At 36.4% G+C, this 24,367-nt stretch overlaps 1 protein-coding gene across 1 annotated transcript in view; it reads right to left on the bottom strand.

Annotated features, from left to right (window-relative positions):
• Positions 1 to 18,019: 18,019 nt before the first annotated feature.
• The window catches only part of LOC127644324 (FERM domain-containing protein 5-like), a 65,990-nt gene continuing 59,642 nt past the window's right edge, over positions 18,020 to 24,367 (bottom strand). The window contains exon 14 of the mRNA XM_052127489.1: positions 18,020 to 20,713. Coding sequence (XP_051983449.1) covers positions 20,127 to 20,713 — 587 coding nt within the window. The 3' untranslated portion in view covers positions 18,020 to 20,126. The remainder of the gene's footprint in view (positions 20,714 to 24,367) is intronic.

The raw sequence follows: 24,367 nt of genomic DNA, 5'->3' as shown, positions 1-24,367 counted from the left end.
CAGGTTGTTCAAATCACAATATCCCGCTGAAGTCCAAACAGTCTGACTGGTTGAAAGAAGCAGGCAGGGATGCTGATTGTTAGCACAGCCACATAGCCAATCTTTTCTTACATACCAATCAGTTTGAAATGATCGGATAATTTTTGGGCCCTTTTGCTGTACTAGTCCATCTAAGGCTGGCGTAGACCTCAGTGGCTTCTTCCTTGCTGAGCAGCCTTTCAGGTTATGCTGATATAAGACTCGTTTTACTGTGGATATAGGTACTTGTCTACCTGTTTCCTCCAGCATCTTCACAAGGTCCTTTGCTGTTGTTCTGGGATTGATTTCTACTTTTTGCACCAAACTAAATTCATCTCTAGGAGACAGAATGTGTCTCCTTCTTGAGCATCATGATGGCTGCGTCGTCCCATTGTGTTTATACTTAAGTACTATTGTTTGTACAGATTAACGTGATAACAGACATTTGGAAATTGCTCCCAAGGATGAACCAGAATTTTTTTTTAGGTCTTGGCTGATTTATTTTGAATTTCCTATGATGTCAAGCATAGAGGCACTGAGTTTGAAGGTAGGCCTTAAAATACATCCACAGGTATGCCTCCAATTGAAACCAATTAGCCTATCAGAAGCTAATTGTCTATAGGCTTGACATCATTTTCTGGAAATTTTCAAGCTGCTTAAAGTCACAGTTAACTTCTGACCCACTGGAATTGTGATATAGTCAATTAAATGTGAAACAATCTGTGTGTAAATAATTGTTGGAAATATTACTCATGTCATGCACAAAGTAGATGTCCTAAATGACTTGCCAAACTATAGTTTGCTAATATGAAATCTGTGGAGTGGTCAAAAAATGAGTTTAATGACTTTAACCTAAGTGTATGTAAACTTCTGACTTCAGCTCTATAAGAAAACACAAATTCACAACAGCATGAAATGCTCCCATACAGGCTGAAGAGGCCTTTTCGTGTATGTGCTTTTGCTTTTATGTACAATCATTCTATGTTTTTAGCCCTTTTGTGTATTTGATACAAACCACTGAAAATGTGAATGATTTCTAACCATTAGTAAAACAGATCTGCCATTTATTGGGTGTGCTGCTGCATTAAGCATATCCTGTATATGCACCTCAATTGTTGAAGTTGCTGCTTTGACAGAAAGAAAACAGCAACTAAGTAAGTGATAAGTGATATAAAAGCTAATTCTGCAGGAAAATGCCGCAGGAAAATAGCCAAACAAAGAAAATGCAGTAATGACTTTACTTTCAAATTCACCCTTGATCTATGTTCATATTAGATTGCAATATTCAACAAGGTAATTAAAATTTGTTTAATTTAAGGTTGACTAAATAATTTAGCTAAACAAATAATTACATAAGTTACTCTTAGCAGCTCCAGAGGTTTGCAGCTACTGATATTACCACAGTCAGCATGATCCAGTACCAGGGAGAAGGCTCCCTCTAGTGCCTGAGAACTTCTTATACAAGCACAAGAAGCAGAAAATACCAAATATTCGGTTTTAAACAGGGCCGGCCCAAGCCTTTATGGGGCCCTAAGCAAAATTTGATTTGGGGGCCCCTCGGTGCCGCCAATATGATTGAATATTGTCAATGCTTGATTATTCGCACACTATAAATCTAACACACCCCTTATCAATTGTATTAGTTGTAGCTGTGTTTCTTACAACATACCAATGTCTGCTTGGCATGATTTTACCCTTCTACGGTTTTAAATGTAACAGTAGCACACCTATATTTACCCTATCCTGTTGATCCTCTGTTACCAGTTTTGTGTACTTCCTAGAGAACAATTTGAAGCAGAAGCTGTAGACAGTATCATTTCTTTTTGAATAAGTGAGCAGCTCCACTTACATTTTTTTCCCATTAATTAACTTAGTAGTGGAAGCTTCGGCCATAAGGTTTTTCAGGGAATGTGAAGTTTTCCTTTATAGGCAGTGGCACTCTGCTTACCAGATCAGTCCTTTCTGAGTCGGACAGGATAGATGACAACATCAGTGGATGCACGTGCTGGGAAGTGCTCCTCGCATGCAGAGGATGGACCTGATGAAAGATGAAAATAATAATAAAAGCTAGCCATGTTAGATGTCATATTAAAATGTAATGCAACTGTCTGTCAAAAACAAAGGCATGGTTTATCCATATAAATATAATGATCTGGGATTGTTGAAAAATCATCATCAGCTGTAGCACTGGCACTTGGGGCAGGTGGCGTTGGTTGTGCCCCACGTCCAAAATATTTCAACAGTGCTCCTAGGGAAGTTTCATAAGAGTACATATTTGACAGAATATTTGACAAAATATGTTATTTTCTCAACACAAATTATTATACACAGCAGCAAGCCATCTGTACACCTAAACAGCAACTCTTAATCTATAACTAGCTAACTGAGGCATAATGATATTGGAATATAATAGCAAAGACCCCAAAATGGTAGACTAATGTAAATAATGTTAAGTTGTTATCAGTACAAAGTTTATGGAACAGAATCTTATTTTTATTTCAAAAATACATACCCAGGAAAGTTATTTTTACACATAAGACAAAAACATAATCTAAAACTTGCTAAGTAATATGTTGTTCTAATAATATATTAAGATGTCAAGGCTATTTACTGGATGATTAATCAAACTTTCCTAAAAAGAAGATATGCTACAAAGGCTATGTTAACTAACTAGCCAGCTAATGTTAGCTCGTAACTTAGCCTAGCTACTTAACATACCTTTATCGTGCTGTTTTTCTCTTCCTCTGTTTTCTTCTTTTCCTTTTCTTTGCACCAGAGATATGTCCTTTTTTGTGACATTGCTGTTTTGCTGTCTGAATGTGCTTGCATCCTGCAGCCCGTTAACATAATATTGCATTTAATATTGCGTTTTTGTATAATTACCATTGTCCATTGACAGTATAATCACACACAAAAAAAAGAATCATGTGCTCTTGGGGGCCCCCTGGTGGCCACCGGGGCCCTAAGCAGCCGCTTAGTTCGCTTATGCCTTGGGCCGGCTCTGGTTTTAAACGTCCACTTCTGAAAATGCTTCAATTTTTGCCTGGTTTTTTTTTTATTATTATTGCAAATTATATTATCTTAATAAAAATTTGAGTGAAAATTTCAATTGAAAATGTCGCTTTTATGATTTAACAACAGCAAACATCATGCACTCACGCTGGAATGGACTACACATTCATGTATTTGAGTCAAACTTGATGCTCCATGTTATACCAGCATGATTTGAGAAAATTCCAAAGATCATCTTGTGTTTTTCAAAGAAAGCAAGGAATTCTGAACAAATGAGTATGGTCGATATCTCAAAGTTGCTTATTTGAATAGTGACTCAATAATGCAGACTCTTAAATATTTCCTATTCGCTTTACGTCATAACACTTCTTTGTTTTAAATTTGTCAAAACTCAACTTTTCGTTTAAAACGTTTGTCTTCAGATTTAAATAGATTTTGTAGCCTACTGTATGAAATGTCTTAGAGAACTGATCAAGACTACGCTCTCATGTCTCCATTACTTGCATTCAATGAGTGTAAAGGTAGTAAATAATTATTGATCAGCAATTGAATTTTTAGGCGTATAAGTTACACACAGAAATATGACATGGGAAGCTCTTGTGCGTTAAACTGAGGCTGTTGATGAGGCGAAGCTTCTTGAAATCCAGCACTGAAAAATTATTCCTTGCTTCAGCAAATATTGCTCACTAAAATAAACTGATTTAACTGAAAACGTAATGCTGTAAACTTTCCTTAATTATATACTATATGTGTGACACAAGATATTGAGATTATGCTATACTCATAATAATACTAAAGATACTTTGTTAATTATTTTGAATGAAGCGACAATAATGTGAAGTTTAGAAAACCCAGCCTATTTTTTTAAGATTCATGCATGAATGCAGAATGTGATTGAATTTTAAGCAAGTTTATTTGTAGTTTAAATTGTAGGCCTACATCTTGAAACCAGCTAACATTTTCTGAGTGTTGGTTTATATTCAGCTTCATCAATTGCATCTACAGTTTCACTCTCTAAAGCTGCTTTTGAATCGTCTGAGCGTTCAGGTTCTGCTTTTAAATTGCGCCTTAGTTAGTGTTTGAGACGACATGAATAAATACATCAATATCACGCGAAGCATACATTTCGGTCTCTGTAATGTTGTGATTGCCACTTGCCTTAAACGACATTGAGGTTGTTAATGACAATAATTAATATTCTGTATGTGCATACTTTTCTCATGGGACAATAGGCCTACTGCGCTTTCTCATCGTCGGGCAGTGGCGGAGAATTCCCGCGGATTTTTCACCGGAGAGATTCAACTGCTGCTCAGGTGTCTCTCACGTGGCAGAATCTCTGCAGGCAACAGGTAACTCCAAGTAAATCGCTGGTCTACATGTTTCCATGCAAATGTCTCGTTGAACCCATTAGTCTTAAAGGGAAACCAGTGTACATCTGCTGAGAGTTGGTTTATGTTCACTTTTCAGCTTAATAAAATGATTGTAGTAGTTCACCCAAAAATACTATTTGAAATAATAGTCTATTTCTCTTGTAATTTGGCCTTCTCACCCCCTATGCCTTCTCAAACTCGTATGACTTTCTGTCTTCTGTGAACACAAACCAACATTTCTACTCAAGTCATATGGATTACATTGATGCTGCATTTATGGATCTTGAAAGATTTAACCACACTGACTTCCATTGTATGGACAAACACACAACATATATCCATCAAAAATCTTTGTTTGTGTTACCCTGAAGAATGTCAAATGAGTTTGCCATGGCATAAGACTGTAGGCCTATGCATGATTAGAGAATTTTCATTTTTGGTTTGCCTCAAGGAGAGGCCCTGATATCAGCACGTGCAAGTTGGTTTGTAAAAATGTTTTTCAATTGCAAATTAATCTCTTCAGTAATCAAAATATATTTGAATAACAGTATAATACTGTTGCAATATGTAGCAGGGTTTGCAGCAGTTGAAAATTGTCTGTAATAAATCTTAAATGTAAAATATCCATACATGTTGCTTATCTTGTCAGTTACCATTATAATATTTTTATGGCAGGTCTACAACTATAACTAAAAGAAGAGTCATCTGAGTAATAAATAATACAAATAATAACAATAATATTAATAATAAAGAAGGAAACACGTTTGGATGACATTATTCATATTTATATAGCATCATTTTAACACATCTACTGACATTCATATAAATGTATGCATTTGAAACAGTGGTTGAATATTTCTCTCATTGTTTACTCACCCTCATGCCATCCTAGATGTGTATGACTTTCTTTCTTCTGCAGAACAAAGATTTTCAGAAGAATATTTCATCTCTGTATGTCCTCACAATGCAAGTGCATGGTTACCAGAACTTTGAAAGTACAAAAAGCATATAAAGTTAGCAATAAAGATATGAATATGACCCCAGTGGTTTAATCCATGTTTTCAGAAGAGAAATTATAGGTGTGGGTGAGAAACTGATCAATATTTAGGTCATTTTTAAAATGAATTTTCCTCCTTGCCCAGTAGGTGGTGAAATGCACAAAGAATGTGAATCCCCCAAAACAAGAGATGACAAATATGAAAGTGAAAGTGGAGATTGATAGTAAAAATGTACTTAAATATTGATCTGTTTCTCAACCACTTATCATATCATTTCTGAAGACATGGATTCAACCACTGGAGTCATATGGATAATTTTATGCCACCTTAACATCCTTTTTGACCACCATTCACTTGCATTGAATGGACCAACAGAGCTGTGATATTCTTCTAAACATCTTTGTGTTCAACAGAAGAAAGTCCTACACATCTGGGATGGCATGGTGGTGAGTAAATGAGAGAATTTGTATTTTTGGGAGAATTATCCCTTTAAGCATCATTCTTTTTACTCTGTAATTATTGATCTTGAGGATATTTAATTGTGCAAATAAATACAATGGAAACTGTTTATATACATTTTTACAGATTATTTCTATGCATTTAGGAAGAGGAGCTTGACCAAGCACAGAAAGGAGCAGATGCCATCAATGCTTTGGAGCAGGAAGAGCGAAAGTTTCCTTTCAACCCACTGGATGTATTGATTGTCCTTGAAAATGATCTGGGGACATTTGTTAAAACTTGGGTCAGTGCACTGACACTTTGGGCAACTTTATGCCCTTCACATCAGCTACCCAAAGAAGCTGACACTTTCTTTCTTTTTTTGAGGTCATACAGTAAATGGTGTTGCATCTTGATGATGGCAATGTCTGGCCAAGTCGAAAATATATTTTGAATGAATAGTTTCATTTATAAATGCAAACTGTTTCTGTTGTTTTTGTTACAGTATTAGTTCAGCGAGTTTTGTCCTACCTGCATATATTTCTGCAGTGTGAAGTCTGTTAAAATTATTAGTGTTATTTAGAATTACTGAAATTCTTTAAGTCATTGCATGGCCCACTTGTTTTTATGTTTTTTGTTTATTGTCATGATTTTGGTACTATTTTTGTATTTGAAAATGTATTTTGGTTCTAGGAGAGGATGAATATCTATGTTAGATTGTAAATTTGTAAACAACAATAATACATTTTGACATTCACCAGTTGTCTGTTGTTTCTTCGGGTCATTTTATTTTTAAGCTCATTAATTTGGCCATAGCCAGCTATGTTATTTTAGGTAACGTTGCTTAAAATTCCTAGTGGAATTTTCTTAAAAAGTGGGATGCAAAAATGATGCACAATTTTTAAGCAAATCCAGCACTTTTTTTTTTCTGTGAGGGAATTCATAGCAGAGAACAGATTTAGTCCCACTGGACAAAAACAAGAAAACTGTTAAAACAAATCAAAACACCTTTTGGATTATGAGGGGAAGAATTTTGTAAATGTATAATGCAATACTTTACTTCTGTTCAATAATGCTTCAATATAAATAAAAAAATCTTCGTCAGAGCAGTGGTCTGGTAGTAAATGCAACTGTGCCGACATATTGAGCTGTGGTGTCTATGGGAGACCCGAGTTGGAGTCTGGCCCAGGTCATGTTTCCATCATGAGCATGCTTTTAAAGGCTTAAAGTGGAGGAACTGTCTGTGGCCTGACAACTTCAACAGAACTGAATGCTGTATAATGAGTTTGCGTATACGAGCACAGCAGCTCATTTAGTAACATGTGACTTGCATGCAGGATCACTCTTTAAAATAAGTTGGATAGCCTCATGTACATCTTGAACAGATGCCAATAGATACTACAAAATGTTTTTTTTTGTGTGTAAGCAAATTTCGTGTTGTGCCGACCTGCCATTTATTTATGCATAATGTATGCCAGTGTGGTTTTATTGTGTTCTCTTGTTTATCCAACAGCTTGCAAAGATATAATGATATTGTTATTTTAATTGCAGTTCTAATTTAGTTGGCTCAAAACCCTATTTTCCTATTTCTTTCTTTCTCTTGTAGGTAGGTAATGTATTTGACAAATAATTTCCAAACATAGTCACTTGTTTACACATTCATCTAGTTGATGTCAATTCAAATGGAGCATGTTTTCTCAGTTGTAAGCCTGTGTGAGAATCTTGTCGAGTGCAAATCTTTTTGCAAGTCAAAAGGTTGTAACTCAGGGTTATTTTTTCACAATATACTGTCGATTTCAGTTTAAAGCAAATCCGTCACAAAGTGATTTTTTTTTTCTTTTTACTGTGCCCTTTCTTATAAAACAATTTAACCCTAACATTTTAGATCTCTCCCAGGTGTACTCAGTATTTCCAATATGGACACCTCAGTTATATTTCTCAGTTATATGTAGTTTTTCAAACACTGCCCTCCGTGTGTATCTACTCTTTAAATCATAGGTGTTATGATCAAGTCTATTCAGTATACACAAACCTAATCTTCTAGTTGGTTTAAATATTTGAGATCATGTTAAAAAGCATAAAATATACAAACTAACTGTTTTCAGGAATATAATGGTGAGGGTTTATTTCGAAAAGATTTCAGTTATACTGTATATCATATACAGTCAGTACAAACTACCAAACTAAGTCGTCTGTGTAATCATATCATTATACACATTAGAGTATGTGGTTTGAATGAAAAAAAAAAGTTATATTGTATATTAAAATAATGATTTGTCAATTCATTAATGTTACATTTAATAATATAAATCAATAAAACAATGAGTAAACTAAGACTTTGTCAGGTGACATTTACTGGAAGAAACTTCTCATACTTTTTAAATATGGTATTGAAAGCTACTGCATACATAATTATCACATTACTTAATTACATAATTTAAATTGATTAACAGGAAATGATCAAATATTCCTTATTTGCCTTCTGAAAGACTGTAAATTAAACTTTGATAATGCAATTATTTTAATGTATTTCTTTTTTATGGGAGTGATGAACAGGAGATTTTTGATGGTAAAGCTGGGAATGTGTGTTCTGTAATCCTTCTCCGGGACTGAAGATGTTTTAGCAGATATCCTATTATCCACATGAGTGATCCTGGCATCTGATTTGGACGGAACTCCAGGATCAGATAAAGGATGGCAAATGCTTGTTTTCTTTTCATGGGACTTTCACACTATGCAGAGGAACTCAACTAGATAATCAGCCACAAAGCCAACAGAGTCACTGGCTCCCTTTTCCTGACACAGGCATGCTAAGACATCACTAACCATCAGTTGCAAAACAGCCAGTCAGGCGATAGGACAGCTCACCTCATTGCAGTCTGGTTGCACACGTGCTCATTTTTAATATTAAATACATTTGCCAATATAATCAATGTACCACTAGGAAATTCATAATATATAGCACATGTTATAGGTCTCCAAAAATGGGATGTAAACTTTATTTACAACTATAATTTCTGTCAAAGGTGTTCCATAGCTTTAAATGTGCAAGTCGGTTGTTTCCAACGAATGTAACGCAATTTGGAACTGTTGCAATTACAGAACGTAAAATCTTAAGGGACTTTGCATAAAGTAAATTTTAAGTTAGTTTTAGTTGAGGGCTTAAAGATAGGGCCAATGTGCCATGTCCTGGGTGTGAAGTGAGCATTTGTTGAGTCATTGAGAGATGAGCATGAACAAATTTGTTGGACAGCTAGTGTGTGAGTTTGAACATAGGTGTGTGTCTGTGTGTAATTGTGCGTGTCTTTTTTCCCATAACCACCCTTTCACCTGGAGCTTCAGCCTGTCATGTACCAGACAAAAGAGGTATAAATGTCTTTGACATCCATTATGCATGATTGCAGAAGACAAGTTCTTAGTCACACTGAATGATAATTAAGCTCTAAACATGTTATAACTCCTCTTAGGAAGAAGCTGTAAAGGTTGTGGCTCAGTATTCCCTGGAATGCTACAAATCTGCATTCTCACAACACATTGAGGTGCATGTGCACAATGACACAGACACACTAGTCTTTCACTTTTTCTGTGCATGGGGAAATCTGAAGTGGTGTTGATTTCTTGGAGCAAACAATGCGTGTCACTGCTTGCACCTGATAAGTGTCTGTATCAGAGGACTGCATGGAGGATAAGTGTTTAAGCTTGACATTTCTCTACCCTCTATGATTTCAAACCAAGTCTATATCATTATACATGCTTCATAACTATGTCGCTTTTAAGCATCATTTAGTGATGAGTGAGGCTGACTGATTTTGACAGGTGAAAGACAACTTAGCTAAAACAAAACTTCAGCAGGAATTATGTCTGTGAGTGTGTTGCTGCTCCTCTGTCCAAGGAAGCAGAAGAGGAGAGGGGCTGACAGGTATGTGAAGATTGGAATGTTCATTTCAGTCACACCTGGGAAGAACACACCTACCAGGCCTGGCCTCTCTCCTTTCATTGGCTGATTTGATCATGACTGACAGTGCGGAGAACAAGTAAACATCTACTTTTGGCTAGAGAAGGGGTTTGACCTTTGATTCCCAACTGTGAACCAATAGCATGTCAAGGTTGACTTGCAGATAGGTGGGGTGGAGATGAAATAAAACTCATCTGTGAGGTGTGTCCACAGAGACATATGAATAGACATACAAAAAGACCTCCTGCTTCAAAACGATGGTTTGTGGATGATGGACTTAGACTCAAGCAAATCAAGAACTACTAAGAGCCACTGTGTGATCCTACCTGCTAATCTTAATAACAGCCTATTTTGGGAGACATTTACGGAAGTCTTGCTGTTCCTATGGCTGAAAGAATAAGGCTGGACAGCGCAGGTGGGAGTTTTGAATTTGGGAAATTGGAGTTCTCATTAGAATGGTTGAGTATGGTCCAATGGTCACTCACATCTCCTTATCACTTTTCCAGCCCAGCTAAACATGGTGAAACTGTTGGACGGAGAACTGATAAGGGCATGCGGCTGACACTTACAGCTTTGTGTCCTCTGAGGGCTCAGATGAGGGTGTGTTGGTGGTATGTGCCGCTGTTTGTGCATGTCAGTGATTTTATAACTGACAGTTGTCAGCATGTTTAAACCTATTCAATTCATTCAAAAAATTGTATATTCTTTTCTGTTTTTTCTAGATCCTCCTTTTTTCTTTTTTTTTTTCAACTTTCTTTTCGCAGAACTGTTGATGCACACAATTCAGCCTTTATTTCATGATTCAAAATAGACTTTATGGAAATGGTTTCCTTCACACATATTACACATGTAGTAATATTTTTATGGATTGTATATACATCCACAAGTGTCTATCCAAAAGTCTGCATTATAAAAGCAGAACAAATGCCTTTTGCCATTTTTGTAAAATGTTTACTGTTATGCAGAATATTGCTTAAAGTAATATGTCACAAATAATTTAATGCTTCTAATAGTGTTTTATATGGCTGTTTATCATGTTGCATTGGCACTTCATTACAGAACCAATCTCTCTGATATATCAACTTGTGTATCAAACATAATTACTTCCCCACATTCTTATTCAAATGGCCTCTTTGTTGTTCATATATAGTTAAGCATATTTAATATGGTCTAAAATGTTGCAATGCAAGGTTGTGGAGGAAAAAGGGGACATGCTGCTTTTGCAGTCAGTGGTTAATGGGGCAAGGTGTTGTCTCAAGCCAGGCCCACCATGAAAACACAGAGGTCCCACATGTCTACGGGCTGCAACGTCATCCCTACCCCGTGGAGCTGCCTCTTTGAGTGCACAGTCACTGCAAAATACAAGTACAGACTCTGCCAGTACAGTTAGACGAAATACATGTTAAAAATACTTTCTCTGAAAACCTAAATATCTTATGCATTGTTGTTTCTAAAACAAGATTAATTAAATTGATCTTGTTTTAAGGATTTTAGATATTTTTACAGGAAAATAATAGAAATGTTATTATCAAGAAAATTAGTTTTGTCCCAATATTAAAGGTCTTACTAGAAATAAAGAAATTATGATCTGACATAAATTGTCTTGATAAAAAAATACGATCGTGTCTGGTAACACGTGCATGTAAAATGGCTAGAAATAGCATTTTAGTTTAGCATAAATATGACAATTTATACAAGGTTTATTTCTATTTCTTCTGCTCCAAACTTACTTCAAATGTACTTCTCGGTCTGCTCCTATGAATGTAACACATCATAAGAAAGTGTTTCACCGCTGTTCAAATGCACTTTGGATCACATCATTTATAGGTATAAATGTTTTCCATCTGAAAAGACTAAATATTAAATGAAACAAATGACAATACAATGCAAAGTAATCTCTTCAGTAATCAAAATATATTTGAATGTAACTGTATTATAATTACCAATTATTTAAGCTGTAACTGTAGTGGAATACAGTTACTTATATTTTGTATATTAAATACATTATCCTGTTACTCGCATTTCATTACTCCCCAACCCTGTCAGTAGTAGACTAAGCATATGAACTGTATGTTAACACCTCTCATAATCTTTCTAAATCGCAGTTAACACCTGTGATTGAGTCATTCAAAGCTGCTGACCTGCAGTAATGACTACTAGAATTCTGTAGACTCTAATCCACTGAGCAGTAGATGGTGGTCTGTGCACCCTGCCAAGATGTTTTAATTAGAAAAATAAAGGGTATGAACAGAAGCCTCTTCCACAGAGGCAGAGAGGGCAACAACTGCCGGCCCCACTGCCGATGAAGGGTGTAAGTTGTCACTCCTGTGCCTGGGAGTTCTACAGGGAGTGTATTTGAGAGCAGCATGTTTAAGAGTGTTGAGAATGTGTGAAGCGACAAAATGACCTCATCTCATTAATTTTCAATGAGAACAGGAGACTTCCGGCGACCGGATGTGGGCGTATCAAGCGACGCGACAAAGTTGAGAAATGTTTAACTTTATGCAAATGAAGAGCGACAGCCAATATAAAAGAAGATGGCAGAGCTCACGCAATCCTAATATTTTAATAATAATATTAATTGTAAAGAAACAGTGCTGTTTAGACTCTCCATACACACCAATAGGGACCTAACCGCCAGCCACTGGCCACATGCAGTGACAAAGTAGCTGTCAGTGTGAACGCAGTTTAAGAGTGAAGTTTCAATAGAGTAAGAGTGAGTAAAGTTTAATTGTAGTTTACCGTGCAACCTGACAGCTAGTTCACGGTTAAACACAACATTAGCCAGCTTGCTCTGCAGATAGCTTGTGTATGGATCATAGTTTTTGTCCAGGTGTGTATCATCAAAATGAATCTATCCTATCCAACATATAAATTCTAAATATTTCGAGTTACATGCCTGGGAGTCAAAAAATTTTAAATCTTAGAATAAATAAAGATATATATTATACCTAAATATATCCAGTATAACAGTGTTGTAGTCAAGACTACCTAACCCAAGACCAGAGTGTATTGAGACAGAGACAAGACCAATACTTTGATGTTTTTTTTTAAATGTAAAATGTTCCTATAAGTGGAGGCGCATTACTCGGTCTCCACTCCCTGCTGTCACATCTCTAGCTCTCTCACACACGTGAGGGTGCGTACCTTGGCTTGTAGCATTTATGGGCTGACATTAGCTAACGCTGATGTAACGTAACTTTATATACAGTAGCTATATACCTTTATGTGGCCTGTCTTGTAATTGTTTATCATAAGCAAAAACGTAACTTGGAAACAACAACTTGTCACTACATGCCCGGTCCCCTCAATCTCTCACAAAGTTAACACTGCATTAGCTACATCCCTCAATAAATGCTCACTAAATTAGGTAGCTTGTGCACCTAGCTAAGTGGCAAATAGCTGAAAGCAACTGAAACTAGCACCCTAAAAAAACAGTAAATTCATAGGTAGCTAATATGTATAGCTAATACTTGCTTAATCTCTTTGGGTGAGGGGTGAAGATGAGTTTAGGTACAGATGCTGCATTCCATTAAAATCGGATGTGGGATATTCCACTTAATAACTCCGATCTCTGACTGTCTCACATAAGTTGAGATGTAAAGTTCACACTAAGGGCTTAGTAACTACTAGTTAGTTTGTAACTATGTCAGTGCTTAATTCGGTTGCACCGCCTGTTCTTAAGGCAACACTAAACTAGTAGGTCGTAAACTCTCCATAAAGTAACGCGTAGTCGCATAATATGACGTTTACTTGTCTTTATCCAATAAGCATTCATTTTTGTACACAGAAGTGGTAAAAAGCCATGCATTTTAATTGTATCTTGTTACGGTTGACGTTCAAACCTTGTTTGCTCGTGTAACTGTCAGCTGTAATAAATTATATCCCCATTAAAATACGATAGGCAATAAAAGTAGATTTAATAAATAGTATATTTGCCCTGTGTGAATAACAATATATAAGAACTGTATCTAAAATAAATGAGGGGTGATAAATATATACTATAATACAACAGGCTGGAAAAATAGACATTTTTGTATGCTCTACCTATGTTTAATGGGGCAACGCTCAAATATTTAGTAGTGCAATAATATAGGCCTACAAATATCTTTGAACTCAGAAATTTAAAATATGTTCACCATAGTAAAAGTGTATTCAAGTAACTGCATAGTGTCAATTGCAACTTATTAGATCAGGATAAAAAATGAGCACGTCATTGACCCATATACGATTTTGATCTATATGAGCTTTTTGAGCCATATCGGCCAGCCCTACCTCCAAAATACAGTTTGTTTGTTTTTTTTACAGGAAATAGCAAGATCACAATATTACCAGACTCCAAGTTCTGTTAATGTCAACCTGCTCTTACAGGAAGTTTATAATATGAATAGGTAAATCAGGGAGCTTGGCTGAGATATGGGTATTAATTTACCAGCCACGGGTTCACGTAACCTGACTCTTCCTAACAGAGGATTTAGGCAAGCAGCAGCAGTTGAGCTGGAGATAATAATAGCAGGGGAAAAATCCCTTTGTGAATTTCAGAGCGGAATTGCACGTCTTCAACAATCCGTGTTCGCAGTGCGCGAAATTCCCAAATTTTTTCGTTTTACCATATTGGGGAAAGTTTGTAATCCACTCATACGAGCACAAGAAATCAACAGTTTCTTTCTAATGGACTGTAAACATCTGTCTCTCATCATCTCTCTCCATGCAGCGTTCACGTGCATGCGCTCTCTTAAAGGGACAGAGCGCTAGAATTGATCCCACAGTAGAAAAAATTAAAAGAAAGAAAGAAAAAAATCACTTTTTATCTAATTAATTTCCCTTTAGAGATGAAGTGTGGAATGAAACTTAATAACCTAAGTTAAAACCCTGTTATACATGTGCCTGAAAACCATGAGCTCAGGATCCAAAATGTACATACATTTAATTAGGTAATATTTTAAAAAATAAACATGAATTCGACATGCAGGGGCATAGCACCAAATTTTGGGCCCTGGGTACAAACCATCTTGCTGGGCCCCCGTACCAAATATGTATGTATAGAAAACTGACTTCTAAGGGGCCCCCCCTGCCTCGGGCCCTGGGTACTCAGTACCCTTTACCCCCCCAGTCCGACGCCCCTGTCGACATGATAATGGCATTTGATATGAAAAGAAGCAAAATCACTCTGGCTATTATTATTTTCAGAGCTTTTCAGCTGCAGTGTGAAGATGACCTTTTGAAACAGTCTACGTATCATCCTCATGACACACCTGTTACATGACTCATTTCTGGACTGTACTGGTATTCACTTTCTGTGCTTTGTGTATCAGTCAGTGTTGGTCTAGTTTGAGTTGTCTAATTTCATGTTTATATGCACATTCTTAATTCACATATAAGGCCTAATCTCAACCGAATGTATTATTCATAACAACCGATTTAGTAGTCTCCTCTTTCAGGTATTCTTAAGTTTATTACGTCCAGCCAATAATAAAATCTTGAACTCAGAGGTTAAATCTTTGATCCTGGTTGTGAAAACAGGGCCCAAAAGTTGACAGAATGACAAAATGGGTGACTGAAAACCCATAATTTGCTATCTTAAAAAAACAGGATGTCAGATGTGATGAATGAATTAATTAATAACTGTAAAGTGATTATATGGGGTTACATAAGGCATAAATCATATCATATAAATTATAAACGTGATACAAATTTGGGGGATTAATAATACACAATAGTATGTCAAATGTAATATACAGGATATAAAAACTATTTTGCTTCGGACACTGTTTTCTTTTTTTTTTTTAAAGCCATGATGGTAAAAACAGCTATTTCAAATTTTTGTGTTGAGGCCAGTGAAAAGTTTGACAGGGCAAGTAAAAATCTGAAGCACTGGCCCAATCGGGCCAGTAGAAAAATTCCTTAGTATTGAGCCCTGCTTAGTGTGAACTTTATGACTCAACTTAAGTGAGAACTTACGCACAGCTGGTGCAAACCTACTCTGATGTATTCATTCACTCATTCGGTTCACTGACTAAATGTTTTTACTACAAGTGTGATGATGAAGCATCATTTTGTGGGCATGTGAGAAGTTTAACAGTGGATTAGAGTTTGTTAGAACATTAATGTTATGATGGACAAAATATTTAAACTGGTTGCATAAAATAATTTGTAATGGAAAATATATTGAATTGCTTTCAATTTAGTGATATCCTCACAGTTGTGGTCTTGACCGGTCATGAACTAAAATCCTGAGTCAAGTCCGAGACAAAATGCGGTTGATTCCGAGATGAGACCTTCAAAAATGTTATGACATTTCATTTTGCAACATTTTATGAATTGCTTTGTCCCATATAAGATTTGCTAAACTGTGGTGGAGTATGAGAATTAACTAATATGCTAATCTGTGAATAGATTTCTGATGAGAGGAGCGTTTCTGTTGACTAGTGGTTATGAATTGTAACTGCAATGATTTCTGTAGTTAAAGGAATAGTTCACCCAAAAATGAAAATTTGCTGATCATTTACTCACTCTCAGGCCATCAAATATGTATCCGAGGATTTCATTGCAGGTCTCCAGTCGACAAATACATTTCTTCTGAACCCAAACGATTGATTATTTTTAGAAACAAAACAATACTTATATACTTTTTAACTACAAATGTTCGCTTCTGTACATCTCTCTCTTTTTTTTATTTTAATTATTATTTATTTATTTATTTAAACTGCATATTAACATATATAACATCAAGAGACAATTCCACACAATCAACATTGTATAATTTCCATCTCAGGTACAAATTATTCAGTTATTCAAATAATAAGATACAGAAAAATTAAACAAAGAAAAATAATAATGCCAGAGTATTATAAAACAAAACAAATAAACAAAGGGAAAAGATGTAATTTAGCTATTAATTTTGAATTGCTTCTGTACATCTCTGTGACACTCGCTCATGAGAGGGATGACGTAAGTTCACTTGGAGGAGGCAGGAAGCGGATTATTGTTTACAAGTGAAGGAGCGCTGTACAAAAGTTGAATTGTCTTTGCTGTAGATTTGTATTTGTATAAGTGTATTGTTCAAAATGGTCATTTGGTGTGTGTATCCTGGATGCTTCGACCTTCAGAAAACCCAAAGAAAATGCACACCAGGAAAAATATAAACTTTTCATCGATTACCTACATGATCATGAGCAATTGAAGCTCTGGCTTATCGTGCTGAACCTGAATATCAGTACACCCCTACATTCTCTCCAAAATTGTAGGGTGTGCAGTGAATATTTTACCCCTGAGGATTTCAGACCATCGAAAGAACAAAGGGTCGATATCTGAATTCATCGGCTGTGCCCGTGCTGTTTTTGTGTGAAAACTTTGTCATTGGCACACCTCCCTCATCACCCGATTCCTAATTCACCGCACCTGCACTCAATTCACTCGCTTCAGTTTGTGAAGCTTCTCTTCTGTGTGATATCACCTGTACAATTGATCTCACTGTGTAAACCCTGTAAATCCTGATAATCTCAATAAATGCTCTTGCTCTTGATTTCACTAACTACAACTTGTGTGGCTTGAATTCCTGACAGTCATATAGCCTATATATTTCTACTGAAGAAAAAGCACAAGTAGATAACGCAACAGCATTGCTTTGAAATAAAGGATGGCTATTTACTGCAGTGATGTTTTTAATATTATTAGGAAGTGATTTTTTATTGTTTTGAAATTGTTTTGGACTGTTTTGGTTTGTGAACGGCACTTGGTCTGTGGTCTGTGCAAGTGTTGTAAACAATGACAAGCTTCCTGCCTCCTCCTCAACGTGATGCGTGACCTTACCAACACGCTTACGTCATCCCTCTCATGAGCGTGCATCACAGAGATGTACGGATGTGAACATTTGTAGTTAAAAAGTATATAAGAATTGTTTTGTTTCTAAAAATAATAAATCGTTTGGGTTCAGAAGAATTTTATTTGTCGAATGGAGTCGTGTGGATTATTTTGATACACCCTAAATATCCCTTTTGGACTGTCAAAAAAAGGGAGCACATTCACATTTTTGGGTGAACTATTCCTTTAATTCTCCTAGCCTGAAGGCTTTGTATGATAACCCAATTCCTTAAATATTAGGTAAAGGTCAAGATGCTCACATGTAAAGATGTTCTGGCTCATGCCATACAACCCTGGCTATCTAGTAACGTATCTCATCGTAGTCTTTTTAGTGGGCTGTTCAACCAAAGTGACAAATACGAATCTTAAGGTTTGGAGAAGGTTTATTTATTTAGAAAAATTATGGTATTAAACATAACGAAAATAAAATTCATGAAATTTAAACACAAAAGTAGTAATCTGATGTTATACAGAAGTATTCCAATAGCAAATATTGGGCTCAGGCACAGCTGAGTGATCATTGTATAACAGTGTGATACATGAACCATTTTCAGATTACAGCTGTGCTGCAACATGTATTCATTTCAATCTACTATTGCTTTGAGTGAAAGTTACCATTTGAAATGGCTGGAACAATGTCAGTCACCATCAGAAAGGATTAGAGAGTCACAGTATATGGGAGCACTGATTTATAAGTCTTCACAGACAAACAATCAACAAATTCCTAGATCACTTATTTTCGTATGCAGCTCTCAACCATCGTGTTGCTTTAGGTTGAGATAATAATTTTGCTGGCTTGTCAAAATCATTTATATTGCTTCATTCTTTTTTGTTCACATGATATTACCTCCACAAAGACACACACATCAGGATATAATTACGCAAGTTTTCAGCTGTGCCATTAGTGGTATTGTTGCTAGTTTTACTGTGCTCAACTTCATGAATGACATACTACACACAACAGCACATAACTTTACATTTACACACTATATTCCATTCTAGATTTTTAATCCCCAAATTTGATTCAAACCTTTCAGGACATACTGTATGCAGTTGCTGCAGGCCTGATATTTGAGGCTACTAATGAGCTGTACTCATGTTTTAGTTTACTTTCTTAACAGAAGCTTTCCAACCAAAGATACCTAAAAAGTTCCCTTTTGTTCAGTGGCACAACTATGGAAGGCGAAAACATCCACAGGATTTGGTTCAGTTATGTCCAGAGATGATAACATCTGACAATTTTGTCCACAGATGATTTTTGTACCATCAGTTCGCAATTTGAATCAAATTATTTGCCCAGTATTCAAACTTCCTTAGGAAAACACATATACTTTCACAAACAGCAATACGATAGGGTGTGTGTGTTTCATGTTTCCCGAAAACAACAGAAATATAATAGAAATTTAATTTAGGATCATTTGGTTTAATAAAAAAAACAAAACAAAAAACACATTTACCAATCCTTTTGATAAGATCTTGCCATAATCACACAACTCTTTAACCAACCATTTTTTTTTCATCACCTACACAGGCATTTGCTAAAATATAATTTTGATTTAAAAATGATAGGTTGTGTAAGTGAAAGGATGATGTCTCCTAAACATTTTTTTTGCAAACTTTAAAGTAATTGAACAAATCAATACAAATCGGGTTATAGATAATTGAATAACATTTTAGATGTATCAAACATTTCACATTACACTGTCCATTCAGTACACTTTCTTCACCATTCTCATAACATTTGAACTTCAAGACCACAAAGGACATCTCACTGAATATAAGTGGTCATTTTTATGAGCTACATATATGAATTATATAAATGTTATCACTTGGGTTGAATAGCAAGATGTCAAGGCCAATAAGTATGTCTTAAATTTACAGTGACCAGTATCTTATAGTCGAACTCATACAAATGAATCCTCATGAGCACTGTTGAAAAGAGATAACTCTATCAATAACTTTGAACCATACCATTTACCCACAATCATGTTTCCGGTGTGGTAAAATTTTACATTTTCAAAGTACTTCATCCAAAAAACCTTCTAAAATCTCAAGCTGTTTTCAACTTCATTCTGCCATTAATAAACATTTAGACCTCTGTCTACACTATTTGAACAAATCTGATCAATGAAGGCATCTTTGTCTTTGACTGCAATATGTCACTCTTCACAGTCTGGGGGAGCATTCTTTGAGTGTAGTTATTATTATATTTCAATAATAGATAAAGGATAAGTGGGTGACAGCAGCATTTATAAAGCTACACATACCATATTTTTACCCAACTATAAAGTAGTGCTGCAGAGAACAATTGCACAAAAACTAGAGCTGAAACATACACGTTGTCTTGGCATGGTATTAGAGAGTCCACGGCTTTGGCAATGTACTCTAGATAATAGTAATTTCTTATTTCATGGTAATATGACATTACTACTTGGCACGTCCCACTTACAGACTACTTATCCCTTGAGACTATCATTTATTGATGAGATGTCCACCCATCCAGCGCAACTTGCAGGCCAGCCAGCGCCTAAGGGGGCAGAAGTATTCATAGTGGAACTGCTGGAATTCGGGTGTCCTCCGGATGTCCCTAAAAAAGGCCAAGTCTAGCTCAGACTCTGTTAACGCTATAAGGAGGAGAAGGAGTGCAAAGAGCAGAGCCAGGGTCACTAAGAAAAGATGTGCCAAGCTACAGATGAACGCATTTACCCGCTCTTTCTCTGGGCTGTGTTGGATCGGCCGAGTCTTCTCCAGGTGAATACCTTTTCCTTTGGACATAACACCAAGTGGCCTTGCCCGGTCTAGTGTGCCTAATTCTGTTCCCCGATCATCTTGGATGTTGCGGGGGCCATTGGTGTGACAAACATTTACCTGGTCTGAAGAGTGCTCGTTGAACACCGGTGTGGAAAGCATGCTGTCAGAGGGACTGTAGGAGTCCTCTGAGAATTCTGCCATCCCATTTCCTCCCACAGCTGTATTTCCATGCGTGCGCAGGAATGAGTTGCTATTGGAGACAGAGCGCACTGGTGTGGAATGGCCACTGTCACGCAAGGACTCCAAACCTGAGATAGTGAGAGGATGTTCAGCATGATGTTTAATGCATCCACACTAATAAATGTATTGCCATTGATGCTATTTTAGTATGTTATCACTGTACTACTAAATCCATTGTACTGATATCACAAACTTACTGCACCACTGGTCTAAACAATGCTCATAACAATGCCAGAATGGGGAGCTTAATTTAAAGGTAAGTAATAGCATGAGATGTTTATTTTGTGGCCAATTTACTACTTCAGCACATTTAGAGTGTCCTAGATGTCTCCATACTATGGATATCCTAAATAAACTAGTTTCTGAATGTTTGTTACGCAAAACACAATGAAGCCCAGAAGGTCTTATTACTAACCAAATAGAGCAGAAAATTAACCAATTAACAACAAACAAATTCTTTAAACATTGTCATAATGAGAGTATGCACTAAGACAAAATTCTAGCAACAGCATCAGTGTGGAGTCTGAAGTTATGGCACTAACAAGCTTATGAATATGAATATGTATGAATATTTATTCACAAGTACATGACAGTTTCCCCCTATTCACACTTGCATTTTGATTTGTTTATGAAATTTAGAAATGGTTATTGGGAAATGTTAAATACAAATTGATAATAAAGCAGAATACTTTTCACATTTTTAAAAGGTTTTAAAGGGTTATTTCATTTAACAATGACATTTATGTCATCATTCACTCATGCTCATGTCATTCCAAACTTCTATGACTTCCTTTCTTCTCAAGAACATAAAAGGAGATTCTGGGGAGAATATTAGCCTCAGTCACCATTCACTTCAATTGCGTCTTTTTCCATACAATGAAAGTGTATGGTGACTAGGCTTTTATTCTGCCTAACATCTCTTTTGTGTTCCATTCACAAAATTCAGTATGGTTATATTCACTTTATCAGTCTGATTAAAACAATAATTCCTCTTTAGAAAATGTCTGACACATTTACCAGACTGAAATGCACCAGTCCAATTTTTGCTTAGTCAGAGTAACAGACCTAAGAAAGTGTGAATGTAACACAAAGCAACACCTTAATTGGAACATAATAGATCTCGGTGTTGTGGGCATGTTAAGTATGATGAACACATGGTCTCCCTTCTTTACTTTAAATGACCATAATAATGCGTTACTGACATGACATGTCACGGGCGTTTCATATCTAATCATGTGGACATCAATGGGACACTAACAATCTTCGACCGCTTGTTCTTTTACCATGATTATTCTCATAGATCGCTGACTATTTATTTGATCTGTGATGTGTTTCCAGCTTACAGCATCTACATAATGGCAAAACATTATTTTGACAAACTTGACTTATTTGAATCTTAAGGCAAACAGTCTTAATTCAGTCAACCAAGCAGCCAAAACGGATACCATACCGATGTCTCAGGGGTCAAAATCAGCAGGTTTTAAAATGATTTGGTTGTTTTTTTCCTTCATCCATGTACATTTTTGTGATGTCTGTAACCCAAGTACATGTCCGGGTCTAAACTGGAAAATACACAAAACTAGTCTAGACAGAAAAATGTCTAATGTTCTGCCGGGGTTTATTATTATACATACACATTATATACGTACTGGTAATAAGTACTTTTTTATAAGAAGTTCAATTTAATTTTTAGGCTGCAAATGTCATATTTGTCCATAATGCTGGAATTGCTAATTTGAGATGATGTGCTACCTTAAATGGGTCATGACATGCCTTTTTTATTATGTTAATATGTTCCTTGTGGTTCACTTATAATACTAGTCAAGGTTTTTTGCACAAAAAACCAAACAAAACAGATATATATTTGTAAAGCATGATTATTTTCCATGCATGATTATTCTGACTTTCTGTCAATACGCTCTGTTTTGATGCTGGTTCTCCTTTAAGACTTGACAGTAAACACCCACTATTGGCCCTCTGCTCCTGACTGACCTGCTTTCTCCTCTTGCCATCTTACTGCTTACCACTACTGGGCGGGGTTATCCAGGTGATAAGGTAAAGTAGGCGTTGATGTGTTGTTGTGGTGGTGGTCAGATGCAAATGTCTACCACAGTGTGACATTACAATGTGGAGGAATTACAGAACGAGTCGTTTTGGCAGCTTGGTTACAACAAATGCTCTTTTTGCCATGACGAGGAAGTTTTGAATTCTGAAACTTGCAATATGTTTTTATACAGTAGTACAATGACCTCTTTATTTCAAAAGATCAAGGAAAATTTGATTCATCATGTCATGACCCCTTTAAAAATTTGATTACACATTATTTAATGTATTCTGACAGATGAAGACTTGAACTCCATTTCGCAAAAACCTGCAGTAGCGTTATTATGCATGTACTCATACTCATACAGATTGGGAACTGCATGAGGGTGAGAAAATGATGAAATAATTGTAATTTCTTGGGTGAACTATCCCTTTAATGTGAGGGAACAGCAAACATAAATACATTCTGACGGCATAATATACATTTATTTATTTGGTACAAATGCATTGAGTAAGGCATGTTTAGTGCATATTGTATATTTTAGTTAAACACAAGTAGTAAAAAAAATATTGGTCAACACACAACCCATAAAAACACATTCCATACTACAGTAAAGATGGTGGAACTCCAGTCTTCAGGCCTCAACAAACAACAGCACATACACATGTGGCCACACAAAAATAAGAGAAGAGACTCCCTTCGCTGAATGCCCAACTATTCCAAATGACAGGAGATTTACCTGCAGTGCTGGTAGACTGAACACCATGTCTAGATGGAGCTCCAGAGCCGGTCAGGGAGGGGAAGAGAGGCAGAGCCCCAATAGCTTTCCCTAACAGCCTAGGTCCCAAAGTCAACACCCGCACCTTCACATCCCGATAACAGTGGTTGATCATGCGAAGGTGAACGTTCACCTTTGTCGTAATCCTTATGAGACACTTTACCATGGTGTCAGAATGTATGAACTAATGTGTGTGATGTTCTCACTCCTGTGTTAGTGTGTCACCACCAGACCCCTTTCCTCCCTCTATCTTCCTGAGCAGAAGTGACATTACACTTTTATGGATCTTAGAAAGCGAGAGCACCCTTAAGCTGTAAAAAAAAGTCCCTGTATGCCCAAAAGCCTGAACTGTCCAGTATGCTCCTACCCTTTCAAACCCATCTATGTGTATATGGGTTGTGACAAAAGAACAAGCCTTTCACACAAACACACACTGCTCATTCTGACACATGACATACATGGACTGTCCCTGTCAGCCTCTCTATTTATAGACTGTGTAATAATAGCACTGTTGATAGCTAAAGTTGAGCAAGGAAAAGTTTGTCACTCTTTAGTGTCTCTGTGTGTTTCCTATTGTTTGACATAAAATTTTATAAATGTTTGACTTTTTTCTTTCCATGGAACACAAAAGACATGTTTGGCAGAATGTTTGCCTCAGTCACCATTCACTTTCATTGATCACTTTTTTCAAAACAATGAAAGTGAATGTTGACTAAAGGCCCGGGAATACTTCGATTTTCTGCATTCTGGATTGGATAGTGCCTTGTCGACCACGTTGCCTTTCAAAGTATACTCTTTTGACCGCGAGCGGAAATGCATTCAATGCATGGGCACTACAACTGCTTTGTGATACTATTTTAGTACAGTCAACGAAAGGCGCGGACTGTCCATGCATTTCGA

Source organism: Xyrauchen texanus, chromosome 1 (assembly GCF_025860055.1).
Source record: "Xyrauchen texanus isolate HMW12.3.18 chromosome 1, RBS_HiC_50CHRs, whole genome shotgun sequence".
NCBI lineage: Eukaryota > Metazoa > Chordata > Actinopteri > Cypriniformes > Catostomidae > Xyrauchen > Xyrauchen texanus.
This window is presented reverse-complemented; position numbering and strand designations above follow the sequence as displayed.